Source organism: Palaemon carinicauda, chromosome 30 (genome assembly GCF_036898095.1).
Source record: "Palaemon carinicauda isolate YSFRI2023 chromosome 30, ASM3689809v2, whole genome shotgun sequence".
In the NCBI taxonomy this organism is placed as follows: Eukaryota; Metazoa; Arthropoda; class Malacostraca; order Decapoda; family Palaemonidae; genus Palaemon; species Palaemon carinicauda.
In genome coordinates, this window is record NC_090754.1 from 29,906,940 (window position 1) to 29,931,170 (window position 24,231).

General features: G+C 37.0%; 1 protein-coding gene across 1 annotated transcript in view; it reads left to right on the forward strand.

Annotated features, from left to right (window-relative positions):
- LOC137623699 (2-hydroxy-3-oxopropionate reductase-like) overlaps positions 1-24,231 on the forward strand; it is a 107,959-nt gene that overhangs the window by 69,223 nt on the left and 14,505 nt on the right. Inside the window, exons 3-4 of the mRNA XM_068354524.1 lie at positions 1,426-1,578; positions 24,059-24,177. Coding sequence (XP_068210625.1) covers positions 1,426-1,578; positions 24,059-24,177 — 272 coding nt within the window. The remainder of the gene's footprint in view (positions 1-1,425; positions 1,579-24,058; positions 24,178-24,231) is intronic.

Genomic DNA, 24,231 nt, shown 5'->3' on the forward strand with positions numbered 1-24,231 from the left:
AGCCTCCTATGTCCAACAGTTACAGAGATACAGTCGCGGCGGATGGCCTGTCTTTTCCTTTCTCATACTGCTTCTAATACAGTACTATCTAACATCGCATGAGGGTCTGCTCCTCTCTTTTATTCTTTACCTGTACTTCTCTTTCTCCCTTTTTCCTTATTCTTTCCCATCCCGAGTACCTGCCTTCGGGCTATAAACTGGATTGTATCCAGGGGTACTCTTCCTTTCCCCATATTCCCTATCCTTATCCGTATCCGCATGGCAGTACATCCAAAAAGGGGCGTGGTCATTTCGACTATTTCGCCGTCAGTGAGAAATGTGTTACCAACAAAATATTGTTCCTGGACCTTCAATTAGTGGAACATACGATTGCATACGAAGCCATTAATAACGCTACTAGAGTAAATACATAAGCCAGAGGTTCTTAACTGAGAAACCGTGGAAATTTACATTGATAAAATCAGCTTTAGATCAAATCTTTAAAAGTACTGAAGCTTCACAGTGATGCAAACTCAGTTGAAATCATTGAGTTTAGTGATACTAACATTATTGAGCACTAGCGGATTCGGGGGGGGGGGGGGGTCGCTGGAGGACACGACTCCCCAATTTTCAAGAGAAAAAAATTAACTGTTAAACTTGGGATTTTCAAGAAAAAAGTTTTGACGGTTAAACTTGGGATATTCAAGAACAAAAAAAGTTTGACTGTTAAACTCGCATATTGGTGGAAAATATTTTTATTGTCTGTTATTTCTATTTTCATCTTTCACCCTTTATTAATTTATTTTGCATTTTACAAGTTTTTCTACGATGGTACTTTGCTTAAAAGTCAAAAACTATTTATGATTCAACGTACATGCATACATATATATATATATATATATATATATATATATATATATATATATATATATATATACATACATATATATACATACATACATATATATACATACATACATACATATATATACATACATACATATATATATATATACATACATACATATATATATATATATATATATATATATATATATATATATTGAAACTAGACGGAAATTAATTTATAATACCATTAAAAACACAGCATACTATCATAATAAATATTGATAATAATCAGACTAATAAGAATGTTATATGAGGGTTGTAATACAAACTACTCCATTAAATCAATGAAATTTCGGATATGTTCAATCAACTTTGTGAGGAGGCAAGGCTATTTAGTTCAGAGCTCAGCATATTTGTGCCCAACATATTGTCAATTCACACACATCGTTTTTATATCTTCACTACATAATCTTAAGATCTTTATACCAATTGAATTTAATCTTTATTTCTTTTAGATAAAAATTTATAATGAACATTATAACATTATAATTTTTCATCCCCTTTCAGAGATAGTATTCTGATAGCTTTATTCTGTAGGAAATGCTGTTGCTAATAATTTGCTGAGGAAAGGCTTCCAAGTCGTGGCAGCCTTTGACCCAAACAAAGACCAACTTGAGAAGATGCCCAAAGGAATCACTCATGCCAAGACACCGAGGGAAGTCGTTGACATGGTCGACGTTGTAATCACAGGTAACAACACCAAAGCTATTTCTATACTTGTGAAGATTTTTCATTGCTGGTGGTTTTATGTAGAGAAAATTCTATTCGTTGTAAGAGCACTGTATACAGTGTGAGTGTCTAATGGAATTTTTGAGATATTAATGGACACATTTACATGGGTAACCCTTGATGATAAGAAATGGAACTCTATTTGCTTCCAGTTTCCCATTACCGTCTGGAAACTGCATCTGCCACAGCTTGTTATTTCCACCAAAATCTATAAAGGTTGCAGGTGAACAAAACGCACGACTGATCCCTTTTGTCTTTCCCAAACAGCAATCCCAAATATGCAACCAACCGCAATAAAATTCTGCATTTGATTTCTTATCTATGCTTAAACTTGAAGAGGCTAAATGTAAATAAGTAATCATCAACTTAAAGTTAAGAAAACTAAGCTAGGAAATGTGTTTCATGTTGATATTTCTATAGTATGGCGAGTGAGGATACTCAATGGAAATAGCCTTAAACAGGGCAACTTTATTGATAATTTCATTGGAAAAAAAATGGCTTTTCCTTTGGGTTCATCATAAAACATAATGAGATTCTGACGAATGGGATGAATTCAATTTCGAAAGTTACGCAAAGTAAATTAATTTATCCTTAAACTTCATGGGAACTTCATTTCTAAGTTTAATAATGATGTTTTATACTTTCTCAAAACTTCTGTCATAATAATGTGTTTCTCAAAAGTAAATTTACAATCAAGGAATATACCTACAATTCTAAATGGGTTGCATGTATTTAAAGATACATTGTCTTTGCAAAGATCTGGATGTTGAGGAGCTACTGTCTTCCACCCACAGTACTTATAACCACATTGAGTTTGGTTAGGATTCAATTTCATGTCTCATGATTTTCCCCAAGCAATAATTTTATTATTATTATTATTATTATTATTATTATTATTATTATTATTATTATTACAAACTGAGCTACAACCCTAGTTGGAAAAGTAGAATGCTAAGTCCAAGGACTCGAACAGGGAAAAATAGCCCAATGAGAACGGAAAATAAGGAGATAAATAAACCCCATGGAAAGTAACGATTAATGGATACAAAATATCTTGATATCAGTACAACGTTGAATTACATATAACTTGAGGAGAGATTTATATAAGTCTGTTCAACATAAAAATATTCGCTGCAAGTTTGAACTATCGAAATTGCACTGAATCAACTACCTAATTAGGAAGATCATTTGGTCATAGCCGGAAAAAACTTTGAGAATACTTTGTAGTATTGAGGCTTATGATGAAAATGGCAAAACTTAGAATTAACTGCATTCGTAGTTTTACGTACAGGATGGGAAGATTCGAATGCAAAGGATGGTCAGAATTATGAAAAATCTTATGCAACATGCCTGTTCCACTGCACCATTACTAGAAGATTTATAAAGAGTTGTTTTCACACAGGCAACATAGTAGTGCTCCAACAACTCATTAAATTTCTGTTAAATGGATTCAGTGCCGCTATCAGTCAATATCCAGACTGGGGCATGTGGAATAATTGGAAAAACTCTGTTTTCAAAGGGTTGGCATATCGTGCTGCTCCTCTTTTTCCTTAAGGATACTGCCATCACCCACTTGGAATGATGGTTGACTACTATCAGGCACCCATTAAACATGTACTGGTGACAAGGAGGCTTACTAGATTCACTTTGACTAACGCAGAAAGAGATGCAGTTACTATTTTCAAGGTTGGCAGTGTAACAACCTTTCTTGAGACCTTACAAGTCTCACATTCTCAACACGTTTAGCACACACCCCTGATTACACAAATCAAGTATTTGTGCTAGACAAGTTGACAGAGCATCATGGTAATTTTTCCTATTCCCCAGTGAGCATTTTGTAGGTGTGTCTCTGCAACCAAGTCTATCAGGTCATTGAAGGTGACTACTTGGGCTACTGAGCCATCTTGATTCTATTTAACTAGCAAACCCTGGTGTACATCCAGGTCAGACCAACACCTCCTACACAGTTGATAGCAATGTGGAACCCAAGATTCTGGAACTCCAGAGTAAATAATCTCTACGACAGATTAAATTTGTTGATCATCTACCAAGGTCCTAGCCACTTGACTAAAGTACAAGAGAGCATTCCCTGAGAACACTCCAGTGGTATTGGCGGGCAGCAATGAGAACTGAAGAACAGCAGTACTGTCATAACTGTTCTTAAGGTAAATCCAGGATCAGGTAGGCTATATGAAGCAGATTTCTGCAAATGACGAAAAGTCCATGACTCCGGCAGCTAGCACCACATACTTAAATGACGAAAGTTTCCACACAGAGGAACACTTTACCTATAAGTGGGCATAGCCTAAATTACTGGTGCAGGCATCAGTCAACCACTCTATTCTCCGCACAGTAACTGGTACTTTATGCCAAACTGGCACATTACAGTCTCACTGGCAAGGCAAACTTATTCTCCTGTATCAATAGGAACACAATATGGGGTGTCCTCTAATGTTACTAGACCTACTGCCTAATGTTGTGACAAATGCTCGCGACTGGACTGACGAGTTGTTTTTTTCAGTCACGTACTGGATTATGGGACAATCCTTTAGTACATCAAGATCATCAGTGGCTAAGTCATCAGCATCAGGCGCATGAGTTTTCACTTTCATCCTATGTCCAGAATCATGTCAATTGGAAGACCATAATTATGGAGCTCGAGCAGAGGGTGCACTTCAGCAAGACAGTGGAGATGCACACACTGAGGCTCAGTCACTGATGGATCACTAAATTACAATCAAGTGGGAGCAAAATGACCTAGATTTCACAGTTCAAAAGCTTAGAAGCTACCGATAGTAATTCCAAAACTGGAATGGTACATTGGAACTGCAAAGCCCTGACTTGGTTCCTGCTGATTTTCTCCAGTTTAAAGCCTGGTCGATTGGCATTTTTCAGAAACACCTGAACCAAGATCTCTCAGAACTTAACTTACTTCAGCTAAGAGTCAGGTGCAACACCTGACCCTTTCTTCCAGCAGTTCTTGAAGTACCTTCATCTAAGATATCTAGCATGTGCAGGACTTCCTACCGAGTGGCCTGACAACTGGCAGAGACATAAATAGTGGCCAAGGACTGTTTTAACCAACCCACTGCCTTAGCTCTTTTGGTCTACACCGACTGGGGCTTCTCTCAGTATATCTGCTGACACAGTATGCCTCAAAATCCTTCAGGAAATGGACGAAGTTGTACCCAGTTTCCAACTAGGAGACCCCAGACTTGGGGGTCTCTTGACGACTCCGTTGTTGCTTTCTGTACCGGTGTGTCAGGCCTGTTCTCAACCTTGTTCTTGTGTCTCTGCTTTGGGATAGCCCCTGTCCTGGAAGCATCTACCTCAGCAATAGCTGCTGAGACCACATTTGGTCTGCTGTAAAATGCAGGGTCAGCCAGGAACTGACTACCTACTCCACCGACAGGGGTTCCAAGCGAGCTAAGAGTGCTAGTAGCTAGAGCAGATGTAAAGGCAGGAGGTTCAAACAAGGTAGGAGACTCCCAGAAGCCTGCTACAGGTGGAATCACAGTCATCAACCCTGGTGGGGACTGGAGTACTCTAATTGCTGGACCCTCCCTACCCAATGCCACTGGGAGGGCGAGATCGTTTATATTTGGCCACGCCAATGAAGTAGAGGGGCCACTGGTTATAATCGTTGTAACCTCAGTGGCAGCATGACATGATGGCAATGACTCAAAGGTCTTCAGTCTTCCCAACTGGAGTTTCAGGGATCTAACCTCGGCACTCAAGTCACCTTTACCGAGTGAATTTGCTTATGATAAACAAAACCTCTACCTTGTCTCTTGTAAGTTTGCCTCTATATGCTGTCTTGTTATCCTTGAGTTTCTAGTTATTCCCACTTGATTCCTTTGATAGTTTCTGGCAGTATCACTAAATTTCTTTTGGTATTTAGCCATTTCAATCTGTCACTTGAAATAACTTTGTAGCCTTACTATAACTGATATGCAGACCCACCCAGCTCTAACTTAGTTTCACAGAAATTTTACATAAATCTTTCTTGAGTTCTTTCATATATCTGTATAGGTGATCTCTTCAGGCTGCAGTAGTTTTTTTTTTTTTTTTTTTTTTTTTGACAGTAAAATAAAAAAAACTTAAGGGACTTTCACATATCACCAATGAATGGAGGCAAATTACTCACTACTGTATCCTGAGTCTTAACACTTCTTTTATCTTTCTTTCAGCATCTAACCTTCTCTTCGCCTCTTCTCTGGTTTCCTGGTATGCTTTCTCTTCAAAGTTCTCTGTATTAAAGCCTCTTTCATTTCGTCCTGGTGCCCTTCATGGGCAATATTTTGGTGTTCTTTATCAAACTAGCTCAATCATTTCTCTTTTATGTCCCATTTCTTACTTGTTTCAAAAAGCTTTCCTCCTCTGTTGTGGTCATAATGAAAATACATCACACTTAGAATGGTATAGTCACACTGAAATGGAATCAATTTGAAGATCATGGTAAGGTTGTCAATTGCTACAATATGAGTAATGAATGTAATGGTTTTGTAATTGAATGGACAATTGTCTTATGATCGTGGGTGAAATAGATTTCAAATACTTTGCAACTCTGTTATAATAGAATACATAAAACATTTATTCATGCTATAGTAACATTCACTCTTTTTCAAGTATCTCTCCTATATAATAAAGAAAAAGTGTCTAGAAAATATATACATGAATGAAAAAAATAGGGATAATGTCAATGTGAAATATCTATCAGCAAACATTAGATATTGTGCCATAGGCTTGTATCATTATTATAATTACTAGCCAAGCTACAAACCTAGTTGGAGAAGTAAGATGCTATAAGCCCAAGGGCTCCAACAGGGAAAAATAGCCCAGCTAGGAAAGAAAATAAAGGAAATAAATAAATGATGAGAACAAATTAACAATATATCATTCTACAAAGAGGAAAAAGAAGAAAAAGAAAAAGACTTATGTCAGCCTGTTCAACATAAAAACATTTGCTCCAACTTTGAACTTTTGAAGTTCTACTGATTCAACTACCTGATTAGGATGATCACTCCACAACTTGGTCACAGCTGGAATAAAACTTCTATAATACTGTGTAGTATTGAGCCTCATGATGGAGAAGGCCTGGCTATTAGAATTAACTGCCTGCCTAGTATTATGAACAGCATGGAACTGTCCAGGAAGATCTGAATGTAAAGGATGGTCAGAATTATGAAAAATCTTATGCTACATGCATAATGAACTAATTGAGTGACGGTGCCAAAGATTAATATCTAGATCAGGAATAAGAAATTCAATAGACCGTAAGTTTCTGTCCAAGAAATTAAGATGAGAATCGGCAGCTGAAGACCAGACAGAAAAATACTCAAAACAAGGTAAAATGAAAGAATTAAAACACTCCTTCAGAATAGATTGATGGCCAAAAATCTTGAAAGACTTTCTCAACAGGCCAATTTTTTGTGCAACTGAGGAAGACACAGACCTAAAGTGTTTCTCAAATGTAAATTTGCTGTCGAGAATCACACCTAAAATTTTGAAAGAGTCATACAAAGTTAAAGAAACATTATCAATACCAAGATCCGGATGTTGAGGAGCCACTGTCCTTGACCTACTTACAATCATACTTTCGAGTTTTGTTAGGATTCAACTTCATACCCCATAATTTGCACCATGCACTAATTTAGCTAGATCTCTATTAAGGGATTCACCAACCCCACATCTATATTCAGGGGATGGAATTGATGCAAAGAGAGTAGCATCATCTGCATATGCAACAAGCTTGTTTTCTAGGCCAAACCACATGTCATGTGTATATAGTATGAAAAGTAATGGGCCAAGAACACTACCCAGTAGAACACCAGATATCACATTCCTATATTCACTATGGTGCCCATTGACAACTCTTTGAGATGCATTACTTAAAAAAATCAATAATAATGGTAAGAAACGGCCCACCTACTCCCACCTGTTTGAGTTTGAAAACAAGGGCCTCATGATTAAGACAGTCAAAGGCAGCACTAAAATCAAGGCCAATCATACGAACTTCCTGACCACAATCAAGGGATTTCTGTACAGCATCGGAGACTGTAAGAAGAGCATCACATGCTCCAAGGCCTTTACGAAAACCAAATTGCAGACTAGGGAATAGATGATTACCTTCATCAAACCTAGTACGACGTTAAAAAAAACCCAGCCACTGAGGGGGGGCAAGCCAGCCTCAACTTTGTGCCAGTCCCAAACCCGGGTAAATGGGGAGGATTGGCGGCAGGAAAGGCACCTGGCCATGAAAAATTAGCAAAAACTAATATGGCCAGTGGAGATTGTGAGATTAGAATTAATGCTTGGGCGTTCCTCGTAGGCGACGCGTTTGGACCTCGCCTGATCCCTCCGAAAAATCGGCAAGGGCTACCCAGTCATGGGCGGGCTGGGTTAAAGAGGCAAGCTCAAAGGAAAATATCTGTGGAGAGGATGAGAGTAGCAACTCTGAATGTGGGGACAATGACTGGAAAACGACGAGAGCTGGTTGACCTCATGGAGAGAAGGAAGATTGGAATGCTGTGTGTGCAGGAGACCAGGTGGAAGGGAAATAAGGCAAGAGAACTAGGCGAAGGTTGTAAATTTTATTACAGTGGAGCAAATATGGAAGGAAGAAATGGTGTAGGAATAATATTAACAAAAGATTTGAAGGAAAGTTTGATTGGAGTGAATAGGAAAAATGACAGAATTATGAGTTTAAAACTGAGAGTGGGAGCAACAGTAGTCAATGTGGCGTGTGCCTATGGCCCGCAAACTGGATGTACAGAGGAGAAGAATATATTCTGGGAGATGGACCAAGAACTTAGAATGAGGTAATTAGGGGTACCACAGGAGTTAGAGAACTATCTGATAAGATCCAAGAAAGTAGACCGAGGTAGCATGGTCATGTCATGAGAAGAGATGAACAGTATATTGGGAGGAGAGTGATGGAAATGGAGGTACAGGGAACGAGAAGGAGAGGGATACCAAAGCAAAGGTGGATGGACTGTATCAAGGATGACTTTCGATCAAAGGGATTAACCGGTGATGAAGTGCGACAGAGGTAGATGGAGAACGCTGGCCAGAAACATTGACCCCACATAAAAGTGGGAAAAGATGCAGGCAAAGAAGAATCAAGAAGACATTCAAAAACTTTAGATAATATGGGAGTTATGGAAATTGGGTGGTAATCAGTTGGACTTGAGCTACCACAAACCCATTTACATAGAAGAGTAACATTACCAATTCTCCAACAAGTGCTAAAAGCTATTTTTCTTGCTAACTTGTGCAAAATAACAGAGAATTTTGGAGATAAGAAATCTGCAGTCTTTATAAAAAACAAAGAAAAATACCACTTGGGTCTACACTTCCATATGCATCAAGGTCCATCAACAGAGCTTTAATTTCATGAGATCGAAAAGCTAAACTAGTTAGTTTAGCCTCAGGAAAACAGGAATGAGGAAGTTTAAGTTTTTCATTACTCTGTTTACTGTCAAAATCCTCAGCCAAAAGGATTGCCTTTTCCTTTAGACAGTGAGTAACTGAGCCATCTAGTTTAAGTAAAGGAGGAACTGTTCCACCTACACCAAAAAGTGCAGATTTAATAGTAGACTACCATTCAAGTTCCTGAGTTGTACCAGAAAGGGTTTCTTTTACAGTTAAATTGTATTCCTTTCCAGTTGAAGCATAAACTCTCTGAGCAAAAGTTCTAAGCTGAGTATAGTTATTCCAGGTCAAATCTGATTTCTTACCCTTCCAAAGATGATAGGCCTCCTGCTTCTCCACATAAGCACGTCTACAATCATCATTAAACCACGGTTTGTTCTTCATTCGGTACCTTAGCACACGAGAAGGGATACGCCTATCAATTATGTTGACTAGATTCTCATTCAAAGGGACAAGAGGATCAACACTACTATATAATTGTGACCAATTCAAGCACAAAAGATCATGCAAAATCCCCTTCCAGTCTGCTTGAGATTTCAAATAAATTTTACAAGAGTATGATACATCAGAGACAGGCTGCTCAGTCTTCACTACTAATGAAATCAAGGCATGATCAGATGTCCCGACTGGCGAACCAACCTTACTTGTTATAACGACAGGGGAGTCGGTGTATACGAGGTCCAAGCAATTACCGGACCTGTGAGTAGCTTCACTTATGATTTGCTCACAGCCTGATTCAGAGGCAAAGTCTAAAGCTCTTAAGCCATGGCGATCGGTAGGAGAAACAGAACTTAACCACTCCCTATGGTGAGCATTGAAATCACCAACAAAGACAAAAGAAGCCTTTCTATCATCTTCTTGTATCTTAGCCATAATGGTAAGAAGACAATCGAAGATAGAATCATCCATGTCTGGATTCTAGTAGATTGAACAAAAATAAAAGTTGTTATGCCTGCCACAAACTTTTATTACCTGAATCTCATGACATCCACATTGATAGCAGGACTTATGAGAAGTAGGGTACTCAGACCTAATATACACCGCCATTCCCCTGGCCCTAGGTATGGCATCACGTCTCAACATTATTGGCTTCTTAAAACCAGTTACAAGGAGCTCAGACGAGTGCTTCATATTAGAAACCAAAGTTTCTGAGCATAAAAGAATATCATACTGTCTGGACGCAACAGTAAAGTCTTGAATGTTTACATGAAGACCACGAATATTGCAATACAGTAGACAACATTGACGAAATCTACAACATTGACGAAATCTACAACATACTGGTTCTGGATTTCGCTCAATGTCTCCAGACAGCATAAGAACTTAAACTTAAAAACTACAGTAACAAGAATTATAACAAAAATAATATGTACAGAAATATAAATAAAGTGATTGATCAAACCTATAGACTGTAGAAAAAAGTCGGAAAACTGGTCAACATGGAGGAGCCGATACACCATGCAAGGCTAAATACCCTCCAGGATAGCCACTTCAACTGAAGGGAGGACAGTAAGGATGGTTTGGAGAAGAAAAAGAATCAGATAAGCAAAAGACAACCTCTGATAAACCACCAGGTATCCATGGCCCTTCTATTAAGCCTGCCCAACACACCATTTCAAAAAAAACAAGAGGAAGAGAAAAAAAAATAAGATAGAATAGTGTGCCCAGTGTACCCTCAGCAAGAGAACTCTAACCCAAGGCAGTGGAAGACCATGGTACAGAGGTTATGGCACTACCCAAGACTAGAGAACAATGGTTTAATTTAGGAGTGTCCTTCTGCCAGAAGAGCTGCTTACCATAACTAAAGAGTCTCTTCTACCCTTAACAAGAGGAAAGTACAGTGAACAAATACAGTATAGTAATGAACCCCTTGGGTGAGGAAGTGTTTGGTAATAACATTGCTGTCAGGTGTATGAGGAAAGACGAGAATCTGTAAAGAATAGGCCAGACTATTCGGTGTATGTGTAGGCAAAAAAAAAAAAATAAATAAATAAGCTGTAACCAGAGAGAGGGATCCAATGTATTACTGTCTGGCCAGTCAAAGGATCCAATAACACTCTAGCGGTAGTATCTCAACGGGCGGCTGGTGCCCTGGCCAACCGACTACCATATAAACTGTACATTTCAAATCACCTTCCATAGTCTCATTTAATACTATTAATCACATTTTCTGGTTTAAAAATGCAAAAAAATAAGCATGTGGCTTCCCTGATATACAAAATAGAGGTCAAAGCCAGCGTAACTATAAAAATCATGATATTATTACAACTTTCTAAACGTATATTTAATTTCAAATAAACATTCTATTCGACACTAATTTCTTAAGAGAATTCTAAATAAAATAACATATTTCTAGGACTTTCTAGAATGCCATTCAAGAATTCTGCAAACATTAAAATTTGAGTACCATATATGTGAGTGGGTCAAGAATTTTTACTATATAATAAAGCATGTTTGGCAGTCTAAAAACTTCAAGAAACATAAAAAAATATAGTCTTTCCTGTTGTTAATCGCTCCTTTGTTTTGAAAGCTGTATACCTCTTCATCAAGGAACATAGCAAGACTAAAAAAACCCCAGCTCTTCTATCTACAGAGCCTGTATCAACCCTTATGTTCAAATGAGAAGGAGTTTGTACCTGTTCATCAAGGAACATAGCATACTAGAAGAACCTCAGCTTCTTCTCTCTACAGAGCCAGTACCAACCATTATGTTCACATGAGAAGGAGTTTGTACCTCTTCATCAAGGAACATAGTGTACTAGAAGAACCTTAGCTTCTTTGATCTGCAAAGCCCGTACTTACCCTTATGTTCACATGACAAATTTTGAACCTCTTTACCAAGGAACAGAGCATACTAGAAGAACCTTAGCTTCTATCTACAGAGCCAAAACCAACCCTTAAGTTCACATGAGAAAGAGTTTGTACCTCTTCATCAAGGAACATAGCATAATAGAAGTACCTCAGCTTCTTCTATCTACAGAGCCAGTACGAACCCTTATGTTCACATGAGGAGTTTGTACCTCTTTATCAAGGAACATAATATACTAGAAGAATATCAGCTTCTATCTACAGACTCCATACCAACCCTTATGTTCACATGACAAAGAGTATGTACCTCTTCATCAAGGAACATTGTACACTAGAAGCATTTCCGCTCCTTTCTAGAGAACCAGTAACATCCCTTATGTTCACATGACCAAGAGTTTATACCTCTTCATCAGGGAACATAGCATACTAGAACCTAAGCTTCTATCTACAGATTCAGTACCAACCCTTATGTTCACAAGAGAAGGAGTTGGTACCTCTTCATCGAGGAACATAAGCATAATAAAAGAACCTCAGATTCTTCTATCTACAGAGCCAGTACCTACCCCTATGTTCACATGACAAAGTTTATACATTTTTATCAAGGATCATAACATAATAAATGAACCTCAGCTTCTTCTATCTACAGAGCTAGTCCCAACCCCTGTTTTCACAAGAGGAAGATTTTACCTCATCATCAAGGAACATAGCATACTAGAAGAACTTTGTCTTCTAGCTTCAGAGCCAGTACGAACCCTTATGTTCACATGGCAAAGAATTTATACCACTTCATCAAGGAACATAGCAATACTAGAAGAACCTCAGCTTTTATCTACAAAGCCAGTAGCAACACTTATGTTCACATGAGAAAGAGTTTGTACTTCGTCATCAAAGAACAGCATACTACAAGCAGCTCAGATTTTTCCCTATGCAGTGCACATCCTCTAGGTTATTCCAACAGAATTGTCTCTTAGCTTTATACTAGTTGAGCTCCCTGAAAAGAACTCCCTCAAAGTATTTTCAAAATTTTGCACAGAACCAGTTTCAATTTTCCTATTTTTCTATTCTAGAACGCAATCTTTTTTTTATTCTCAAGGGTTTTTTTTTTTAGATTTTTCCCCACTTTTAATATAATTTTAGGAAGAATTCTCTCATTCACATCTATTATATACTTGGCCATCTTCTCCAATCATAACTCACTCATGAAATGTAGTTTTGAATCCAATAAAATGTTTTTATGCCGCTTTTGAGGATATGACTGCATACTAGAAAAAGTTAAGCTTTTTCCTTCTGCAGGGCCAGTCTCCTAGATTATTCAAACAGAGCAACCATAAAGTTGACATCCGGAAGAATAGATCTAGAAATCCGACCATTTGTTCACATGACAAAGGCTTGTACCACTCCATCATGGAACCGTTGTATACTAGAAGAAGCTCAGCCTTTTCCCTCTGCAGTGCACATCCTCTAGGTTACTCCAAAAGAATTGTTTCTTAGTTGTACTTTTAGATTTTGCTTTTTTTTTTCTTCTATTGCTCAACATCCTTTTTATTCTTCAAAATTCTCTTCTTTGATAGCCTCTTGTAAGATATTTCTAATCCTACCCAAGGCGACATCTTTTGCGGCCCTTCTTAGATGGTTTCTCAAGTCCTGAGATTGTCCATGAAGATCGCTCTCTTCATTTATGTTTCGTCGTATGATATTTTCAAAATAATGGATACGCCTTTCTACGATTCCTTCTTCTATTTCTTCAAGGTTAACCTGTCTCTTATCTGTTTTCTCATCTTTCAAAGCCTCTTCCCATAGCTGAACAGGGACATATACTATGTCATATACTAATTTTAGGAAGCATTCTCTCATTCACATCTATAATATACGTGGCCATCTTCTACAATCATAACTCACTCATGAAATGTAGTTTTGAATCCAATAAAATTTTTTTAGGTACCCTTTGAGGATATGACTGCATACTAGAAAAAGCTAAGCTTTTTCCTTCTGCAGGGCCAGTCTTCTAGATTATTCAAACAGAGCAACCATAAAGTTGACATCCGGAAGAATAGATCTAGAAATCCGACCATTTGTTCACATGACAAAGGCTTGTACCACTCCACCATGGAACCGTTGCATACTTGAAGAAGCTCAGCCTTTTCCCTCTGTAGTGCACATCCTCTAGGTTACTCCAACAGAATTGTTTCTTAGATTTTGCTTTTTTTTCTTCTATTGAACAACATCCTTTTTACTCTTCAAAATTCTCTTCTTTGATAGCCTCTTGTAAGATATTTCTAATCCTAGCCAAGGAGACATCTTTTGCGGCCCTTCTTAGATGGTTTCTCAAGTCCCGAGATTGTCCATGAAGATCGCACTCTTTATTTATGTTTCCTCGTATGATATTTTCAAAATACTGGATACGACTCTTTACGATTCCTTCTTCTATTTCTCCAAGGTTAACCTGTCTCTTATCTGTTTTTTCATCTTTCAGAGCCTCTTCCCATAGTTGAACAGGAGCATATACTATGTCACTTTTTTCTTGTGAAATTTCATCCTGTGCAATTTGTCTAATCCTCATCAAAGCTACATCTTTTGCTTCTCTCCTAAGATGCTTTCTCTCGTCCTGAGATTTTCCTTCAAGATCAGCTTTTTGTTTGCGTCGCATTACATTTACCTTTATAATTTCATCATAATCATCACCTTTACTAGCAGAATCTCCTTCTGTTCTTGGGCTATTTGCTTCTTGGTAGTCTTTAAGTTCCTTTTCAATGTTCTCACTTTTCCAGACGTTTTCATTTTGTTCTTCTGATAACTCCTCTTGTATTATTTGACTTATCCTTGCCAAAGCAATATCCTTAGCCTTCATGTTAAGGTTCTCACTCAAGTCTGGAGATTGCCCATGAAGATCGCCTTCATTCTCTGTTTTTTCTTGTAACATATTTTCAAAATACTCGATGAGATTTCCTAATATTTGGCTTTTTCTTGCCTCTTGATATTCTTTTTTCTTTTCAATTTTTTCTCCTTTCAATGCGTTTTCATATAGTTTAATAAGATCATAAACTAGGCCTCTTTTCACAGACGCCATTTCCTCTTGTACTATCTGTCTTATCTGCGCCAAGGCCATATCTTTAGCGATCCTCCTAAGATGGCATCTGAAGTCCCGAGATTGTCCACGAAGATCGCCTCCCTTTAAGTTTCCTCGTATATTTTCAAAATACTGGATATTCCTCCTTACGATTCCTTCTATTACTTCAAGAACAACCATCTTTTTCTTGTTTATTTTCTCACCTTTCAGAGCCTCTTCCCATAGTTGAACAAGATTATATACCAAGCCTCTCTTGTCTGGAGAGACTTCATCCATTGCAATTCGTCTAATCCTTAACAAGGCTCTATCTTTTGCTTTCCTCTTAAGATAAGCTCTTTGTTTCCATCCCATTACCTTTCCCATCATAATTCCTCCATTATCATCACAATCACTAGCAGGATCTCCTTCTGTTCCTGGCCTATTTTCTGTCATCGTTTCTCTTAAAATATTTTCAAATTGTCGGACAATTAGATCTTCCCTCGCTTCTTGATCGTCCTTATTTCTCTTTTCAATTTTTTCTCCTTTAAATGCGTTTTTGAATCCTTCACTTTCGGATACTTCAAACTTACGAATCTCTATAATTCTAGCTAGGGCAACTTCTTTGGCCTCCCTACTTGAATTCCTTCTAATTCTCAGACAATCCTCCTGTTCCACTTCACTATTCCTAGTTTGTTTTGCATCGCCTTTAATCATTTCTTCATATTTCATAATAAGGTTCCTCACTTTTCCTACCTTTTCTAAAGAAGGACATCTTCCTTCTTCTTCCATTTTCCGAGTTTTTTCAAGATTTGCAACCAGTTTCCTAACGATTCCTTCTTGTGGTTTTTCATCCTTTGGTTTAATCATAGAGACCCTCCCTGGTTCCATAACGGAACAATAAATGCATAAAAGCTTCATTTTCGAAGCTCCAATAACATCCTGATTATTAATTATAAATTCATTAACGACTTTTGCATTCAAAGCCATTCCACAATAACAACACTTAATATCAAAACTCTCCATATCTGTTGATACATTTCCTCCCCTCAGTACTTGCTTTAATTTGAAAAAAAGGTTTCCTGCTCTGGAGACAGTCAGGGAGACTCCGAGAAAGGCTTCGGAGAATCTGAAAATGTCTTCCAAACAAAACGCGGATCGTTGCGTCAGAGTCGCGATCAGACGAAAGATTTATTTTGTTCAATTTTCATGATTTCTATTTGGAATACCATCAATTCGACAGAAATTATTACAAAACTATCTTTTGTAGGCATATGTCTACTATAATCGGCTTCTAAAATAAATTACAATGGGATAACGAAGGAGAAGTAAAGGCGATTTTCTAGAATTAGGATTTTATTCATTGGCGCTATATTGAACAAATCAAATAGGTGAATATAAAGGGTAAGGCAATAGGAATTTTAATACAAAATCGGAACATATGTGAAGAATTTTCGATATTTAGAAATTCTGAAATTAATTATTTCGTAAATGTCTCTGAAGATGAAAAGAATCTTCCGTGGAGGCTCCACAGGACCACAAAATCCTCCAAAGCCGCTTCCGATGACGTTCTTCCTTCATTTGGGCTTCAAGGTCTTCATTGGATTCCGGACACAGTTAACGCTGGAACATAGAGCGCTTCTCAATCTTCTTCTGTTCTTTCATTAACGATGGAACAGAGCGCTTCTCAATCGTCTTCTGTTCTTTCAATGTGATTCTTTATGTTCAATCGTTCTTTCGTCCTTTCTCCTTTCCACCGAAGGGCACAGTTCCTCTTGCTGAATTGTTTTCGACACCTCCACTGGAGCGGCTTTTCCATCCTCTTCCTGATTCCTGTTAGGAATGGCGTTCTTCGGACTTGTTACTCTTCAGCCGCGGTGATCTTGTTCAGCGCAACGATCTTTGAACTCTTCCACAACTCACCATAGTCTAAAGGAATTCACCAGAGATCAGCCTAAGGCCGACCAAGGCCTCAATGCGTTTGGCAGCCCGTGAAAGTCACAGAAGGACGGACGCGATGAAGATGAAGCTCTCCAACGAGCTCTCGAAGACGACCATGGGAGGGAAGTCGAAGCTGCAGTTGGTTCATCCTCCTTTCTCGGTTCTGGATAAATTCGTCTGATCTGCTTGAACAACGGAAGTACACTCCTATATAACGGGCACCTCAAAAAATTTCCATAAAAAACCTCCGAATATTTGTGAAGAAATTTACAAATCAAATTATTCGATATATAATTTTGAATATGAAAATTTTCCGCGCTAAACCATTTTGTTTATTGTCTCAAATAGCGATATCTGGCATCTCGCTCACTACGTATCTATTTCTTTGTAAAAAATAAACCCCACACTATAATAATGCTTTAAATTTTGATAATGGAACCAAAATTACCACAAATAAAAAAATATAGAATACGATATTTTTACTTAATCCTTGAATGATAAGATTTTATACATGTAATAAAAAAAACTGTAAATAGAAATCTTTATTATCCATATATGATATTCTTAACTGTATATCGTAAGGGATAACTGCAGCTTGTTGCTTACGCGATTCTAAGATATACTACAATTAGTTGCAATGCCTCCGAAGATAAAGCATTTTGCTCTACCTGCAATATAGACTTCAATGCATGAGCGGAATATCATAAGCTCATATTGTTTCCATAAACGCTCTTGAACCTTAAACATTTAGCTGCAATAAAATGCTAAAGTGCATTGCACAAAATATACTGTAGGCCTATACATATAGAGGCTATGCTGTAGGTCTATACGTATAAAGGATATAGTGTATGCCTATACATGGATAGGCTATACTATAGGCTATACATACAGTAGATAGGATTATTATAGGCCTATTCAAAGATCAGCTATAAAGTAGGTCTATACATAATAGGCCATGCTAGAGGCGTATAAACAGATAGCCTAAACACTAAGTCTATATATATGTGGGCTATACTATAAGCGCCCCCCTTCTCTCTCTCTCTCTCTCTCTCTCTCTCTCTCTCTCTCTCTCTCTCTCTCTCTCTCTCTCTCTCTCTCTCTCCTTTTATATACATAAACACACACACGCTCACACACACACACACTATATATATATATATATATATATATATATATAATGTATATATTTATATATAATTGAATAATTATATATAATATATAAACATATATATAATATATGTATATATATTTATACATATATGAATAAATATATAATATATAAACATATATATAATATATGTATATATATTTATACATATATGAATAAATATATAATATATACTGTATATATATATACAGTATATATTATATATTTATTCATATATGTATAAATATATATACATATATTATATATATGTTTATATATTATATATTTATTCATATATGTATAAATATATATACATATATTATATATATGTTTATATATTATATATAATTATTCAATTATATATAAATATATACATATATATATATATATATATATATAGATAGATAGATAGATAGATAGATAGATAAGCATGGGATGGATAGCTTTTGGTAGACAAACTGAGATTATGAAAAGTATAATGCCACTTTCTTTAAAAAGAAAAGTATTTTATCAGATGGTCTTCCCAGTATTCTATTATGCATGAGAAACATGCCAGACTTACAAAAGCCTTAGAACATAACATAGTTACAACTCAAGGAGCTAATGAAATAATAATGATGAAGACAACAAAGCGACAGGAAAAAAGAGCAAATTAAAGTAGAGGATGTTTTTTACAACTTGTAAGAAAAATAAATGGATAGGGGCAGGACATAGAATGAGAATGGCAGACAATAAATAGGCATTGAGAATAACAAAATGTGTTCCTAGAGATTACGAAAGAAGCAGGGGAAGTAGAAGACAATGAATTGATGAACAAAGAAATTTTGTGGGTGTGGACTGGAGTAGAAAGATCATAAACAGACGCACGTGGAAGGACATGTCTGAGGCCTTTGTTCTGCAGTGGAATACTAATGGCTGATGATATATATATATATATATATATATATATATATATATATATATATATATATATATATATATATATATATATAATCATCAGCCATAACTAGTCCATTGCAGGACATATGCTTCAAACATGTTCTTCCACTCTCGTCTATTTAGGGTCTTTTTATGCATGTCTATACCCCACAGATTTTATCAGTTCGTCAATACATCGTTTTCACTTCCTTGCCCTGCTTCTTTTGCAATCAATAGGGACCCATTATGTTATTTTTAATGCCCATCTATTGTCTATCATTCTCATTATATGTCCTGCAACAGTTATCAACAGTTAACACTGAAAAATTGTAATTCCAAAAAATTGGAAAATACCAAAAACCACAAGTACACCAAGCAAATATGATTATTGATTTTTAGCTTCTACCTATCGAGAGAGAGAGAGAGAGAGAGAGAGAGAGAGAGAGAGAGAGGAGAGAGAGAGAGAGAGAGAGAGAGAGAGAGGAGAGAGAGAGAGAGAGAGAGCAGTCACACAATTATACATCAAATAAAAATTAATAGTATTATTACCTTCAATCAGAGAGAGAGAGAGAGAGAGAGAGAGAGAGAGAGAGAGAGAGAGAGAGAGAGAAGTCGCAAAATTATACATCACACAAAAATGAATAGTGATATTACCTCCAATGAGAGAGAGAGAGAGAGAGAGAGAGAGAGAGAGAGAGAGAGAGAGAGAGAGAGAGAGAGAGAGAAAGCAGTCACACAATTAGACGTCAAACGAAAATTAATAGTGATATTACCTCCAATCAGAGAGAGAGAGAGAGAGAGAGAGAGAGAGAGAGAGAGAGAGAGAGAGAGAGAGAGAAGTCACACAATTAGACACCAAGCGAAAATTAATAGTGATATTACCTCCAATCAGAGAGAGAGAGAGAGAGAGAGAGAGAGAGAGAGAGAGAGAGAGAGAGAGAGAGAGAGAGAGAGAGAGAGAGAGCAAAACCAAGGCAATATATAAGCACGCTGAACTAGAAATATAAGTGAGTTTAAGCTTCTATCTAACAGAGAGAGAGAGAGAGAGAGAGAGAGAGAGAGAGAGAGAGAGAGAGAGAGAGAGAGAGAGAGAGAGAGAGAGAAAAACACTCTCTCCCGATGCAAATTGCAAATCCCTGTCTATGCAATGGCCCTTAATATCAGCAGAGGCAAAATCTGGTCTTTGCGATTTGCATGAAAATCAATCGCTAGAGCAACACATCTGCAATGGCATAGAGTAAAGAGAGGAATTGAAGAAGGAGGAATAATGAATGAATAATGAATAATGAATGAAAACATGAAATGATAAATAAAAAAGATGGTACAATCTAATTTTCGTCTATTTACATGTAAATGATAAAGGCAAAAGATGGGATGAATAAGATGAATTAATTCTAATCTAATTATATCTAATTAAGAGACAAAATCATATTGTATAAGGAAATTAATGTTTATATTTTACTGTAGTTATATTGACAAAATTAAAAACAATTATGTCATGTATCGTCGAAAAATTTTTATCACTAGAAATAAATGGTTATCTAAGTCCCATTTTGCCAACTGAGAGAGAGAGAGAGAGAGAGAGAGAGAGAGAGAGAGAGAGAGAGAGAGAGAGAGAGAGAGAGAGAGAGAGAACAATAGTTACACACACGCACACCCAACTAAAATGATAAGTGATTTTAAGCTGCTATCCGATAGTGAGAGAGAGAGAGAGAGAGAGAGAGAGAGAGAGAGAGAGAGAGAGAGAGAGAGAGAGAGAGAGAGAGGTTGGCAAATAAATCCAAAAACATGAGGAAAGAAAAACAAAAGGTACAAAGAATTTAGGGAAATGAGCAAATGGGTCTGTCCGTCCTGTCTCTCTTTCCACTGTCTCTTTTCTTCTCTGTTTTATCCTCTGATTTGCAACATTTTATTTCCACTTTATTTTGTTCCCTTTAAAGCTGCGAAAGAAAAAGGAAAACATCTAAATACACCTTTACAACCTGGATATCACCGATGATACGTTTTCTTAATTTCAACTATTTTACGGATGTTGTATTTTCGAAATCCAAACACTATTTGGAAACATCTCTGTCTAGCAGTCTGTTGGACGGGAGTACGTGCTATGAGGGTTCAATACAGTCAGAGGTTTCTACAAAGGCGAGAGGTAGAATTCAAATCTATCCAAATTATTATTATTATTATCATTATTATTATTATTATTATTACTTTTGAATCTATATGTTACTGAGAGGAGGTTCTTTCTTATAAGTAACAATTGTCAGATATCGTCTCAGAAACTTGGCTTTAAAGGTTTTAAAGGCCGCTCATGAATGATAAAGGCAATGGACAGTGACATTGCCATAGCAAGTACGACAATGCCCTAGAGACTGACGGTAGTAGATTGGCCTAAGCACCAGCCACCCGTTGAGATACTACCGCTAGTAAGTTATAGGGTCCTTTGACTGGTTACGGTTCACTTTCCCTTTCCCTACACATACATCGAATACTCTGGCATATTCTTTACAGATTCTCCTCTGTCCTCATACACCTGACAACACTGAGATTACCAAACAATTCTTCTTCACCCAAGGGGTTAAATACTGCACTATAATTGTTCAGTTGCTACTCTCCTCTTGGTAAGGGTAGAAGAGACTCTTTAGCTATGGTAAGCAGCTCTTCAAGGAGAACGACACTCCAAAATCAAACCATCGTTCTTTAGTCTTGTTTAGTGCCATAGCCTCTGTACCATGGTCTTCCACTATCTTGGGTTAGAGTTCTCTTACTTGAGGGTACATTCGAGCATACTATTCTATTTAATTTCTCTCCCTCTTGTTTTGTTAAAGTTTTCAAAGTATATATAGATATTTATTTTAATGTTATTCTTAGCATATTCATTTTTTCCTTGTTTCCGTTCCTCACAGGGCGATTTTCCCTGTTGGAGCCCCTGGGCTTAAAACATTCGGCTTTTCCAACTAGGGTTGTAGCTTAGCAATTGATAATAATAATAATAATAATAATAATAATAATAATAATAATAATATATGATCAGCGCCCAAGCCTCTACTCCACCCAAGCTAGGACCAGGGAGGGCCCGGTTATGGCTGCTGATGACTCAACACATAGACCTATAGGCTCCTCCAAACCCACCAACCTTAGCTCACAAGGGTGGGAAGGTTGCAGACACTAAATACACTAACGAGTCATAGCGAGAATCGAACCCCTGTCCGGCAAATACAAGGCAGAGACGTTACCAATCAGGCCACAACAAGCCCTAAGTTGCAAGGCAATGCCCTAGAGACTGACCATATATACGTATGCCCAGCGCCTAGCCACCTCTCCACCCAAGCTAGAACCAGGGAGAGCCAGGCAACGGCTGCTGATGACTTACCAGGTATACCTATAGGCTCCCCCAACCCCCGACCACAATCCTTAGCTCACAAGGATGGTGAGGTTGCAAACACTATAAGAAAACTATTGAGCTTGAGAGTGATTCGAACCCCAGTTAGTCAGATCGCCAGGCAGGGATGTTTCCAATGATTAGGACCTCTCTCTCTCTCTCTCTCTCTCTCTCTCTCTCTCTCTCTCTCTCTCTCTCTCTCTCTCTCTCTCTCTCTCTCAAAATCAATTGGGAAGGTAATTTAGAGGATGGGAACACATCAGATGGTTTAGATTTAAAAAATAAAAAGAAAAGCGTAGGTAATATAATAGGAATTATTATCACGAAATAATATTAGGAATGCACAAACTACATATAAATTTAACGCGAGTTGTTAGATTTACACGAAAACAGTTTTCCCGCTTAAAAGCAAAAACAAAAACAATTGTAACAATAACCATAAACCAAATAATATCAACTATTATCCCAATATTAATATAAATCTCATTATCAAAAGTTGTCTTTCACTATCCCCAATAATCATTATACTTCATCACTCTTGGTATCTCATTCTATTTCAGAAGAAAAATTACTATATACAAAGTATATTTGTTCTGTTAATACAATATCAAAGTGTGACTGCATATTTCATTCATGACAAATATGGCTTCAAAATATCCATTCTGTTAAGTGCTTTCACGATATATCTAACCTTCACTCTCACATAAGTCATAATAAATAACATCTCTTTTATTGCCAAGCAAAATGTTATACTTTCCTTTGGCGACTCAAAAATTTTATGCTCTGTACTCAACCACCCGTTGAGATACTACAGCTAGAAAGTTATTGGGTTCTTTGACCAGCCAGACAGTGCTGCATTGGATAATTATCTCTGGTTACGGTTCATTTTCCCTTTGCCTACATATACAGCGAATAGTTTGGCCTATTCTTTTCATATTCTCCTCTGTTCTCATACGCCTGACAACACTGAGATTACCAAACGATTCTTCCCTCTTCTATCATAAGCGTATATCAGTAGCTCATCTGCTGATTTATAGAAAATTAAATCTATGACACATTCTTTATAATTAAAAAGTAGACCACCCAGCATATATATGCTTTGCAACATCAATTAAGATAATATATAAAGTCTTGCATTGCTTCTTTATTCTAGTTTGATTCGCAGAACTTCTAATCATATACAAGAAACACCAAATTTTTTCCCAAATTCGATATCTTAAAATTATCCTGTTATTTCGTTTTCATGTGGAGATGTCTCTGTCAAAATTTTCCAGGAATATTCTCGTGACAGCTGGGGTTTTTATGATGATCAGGGAAAAATTAAAAGTTCTAGTGTGTTTTGAAAGGAGAGAAATATATCTGAAATCATAGATTCATGCTTACAAAACATCTCGAGATATTATATTCTGTAACGTTTATATTGATGACAATGAACAATGATAAAGTAACGTTTTACAAATGACTTGTGCGCTAAGATGTTTTGTGCCCATCTTTATTCTACTGTCTCTCACGTGGAGCTTTGATCTCTTAAATACTGAGGTGATTATACTACATTCTATTTTTTAGCAAATTAATTTCACATGACTACAATTTTGCCATTAGTATTGCGAGTCTTATCAACAGAGTTTTTTCGACCAAGTCCTCATTTTAGTGAAGAGATGCGTGATGCACTTCGCCCCATATTACAGTTAATGTAAATATTCTTTATTCTGTGGCAGTATTGTAATTATGTTTTTCACCTTTATTCTAAAGATTTATATCTTAAATGTAGGACTACCTCGCCCACCAAACGTGAAAGCTGCAGCAGAAGGGCCTGATGGAATCCTAGCTGGCTTAACGACAGATAAGACTTGGATAGATCATTCAACTACCAACTATGAACAGACACTGGTAAGGAAATAAAAGAGAGATATGATGATTGGTAGTTTGAGGTGAATTTTAAAT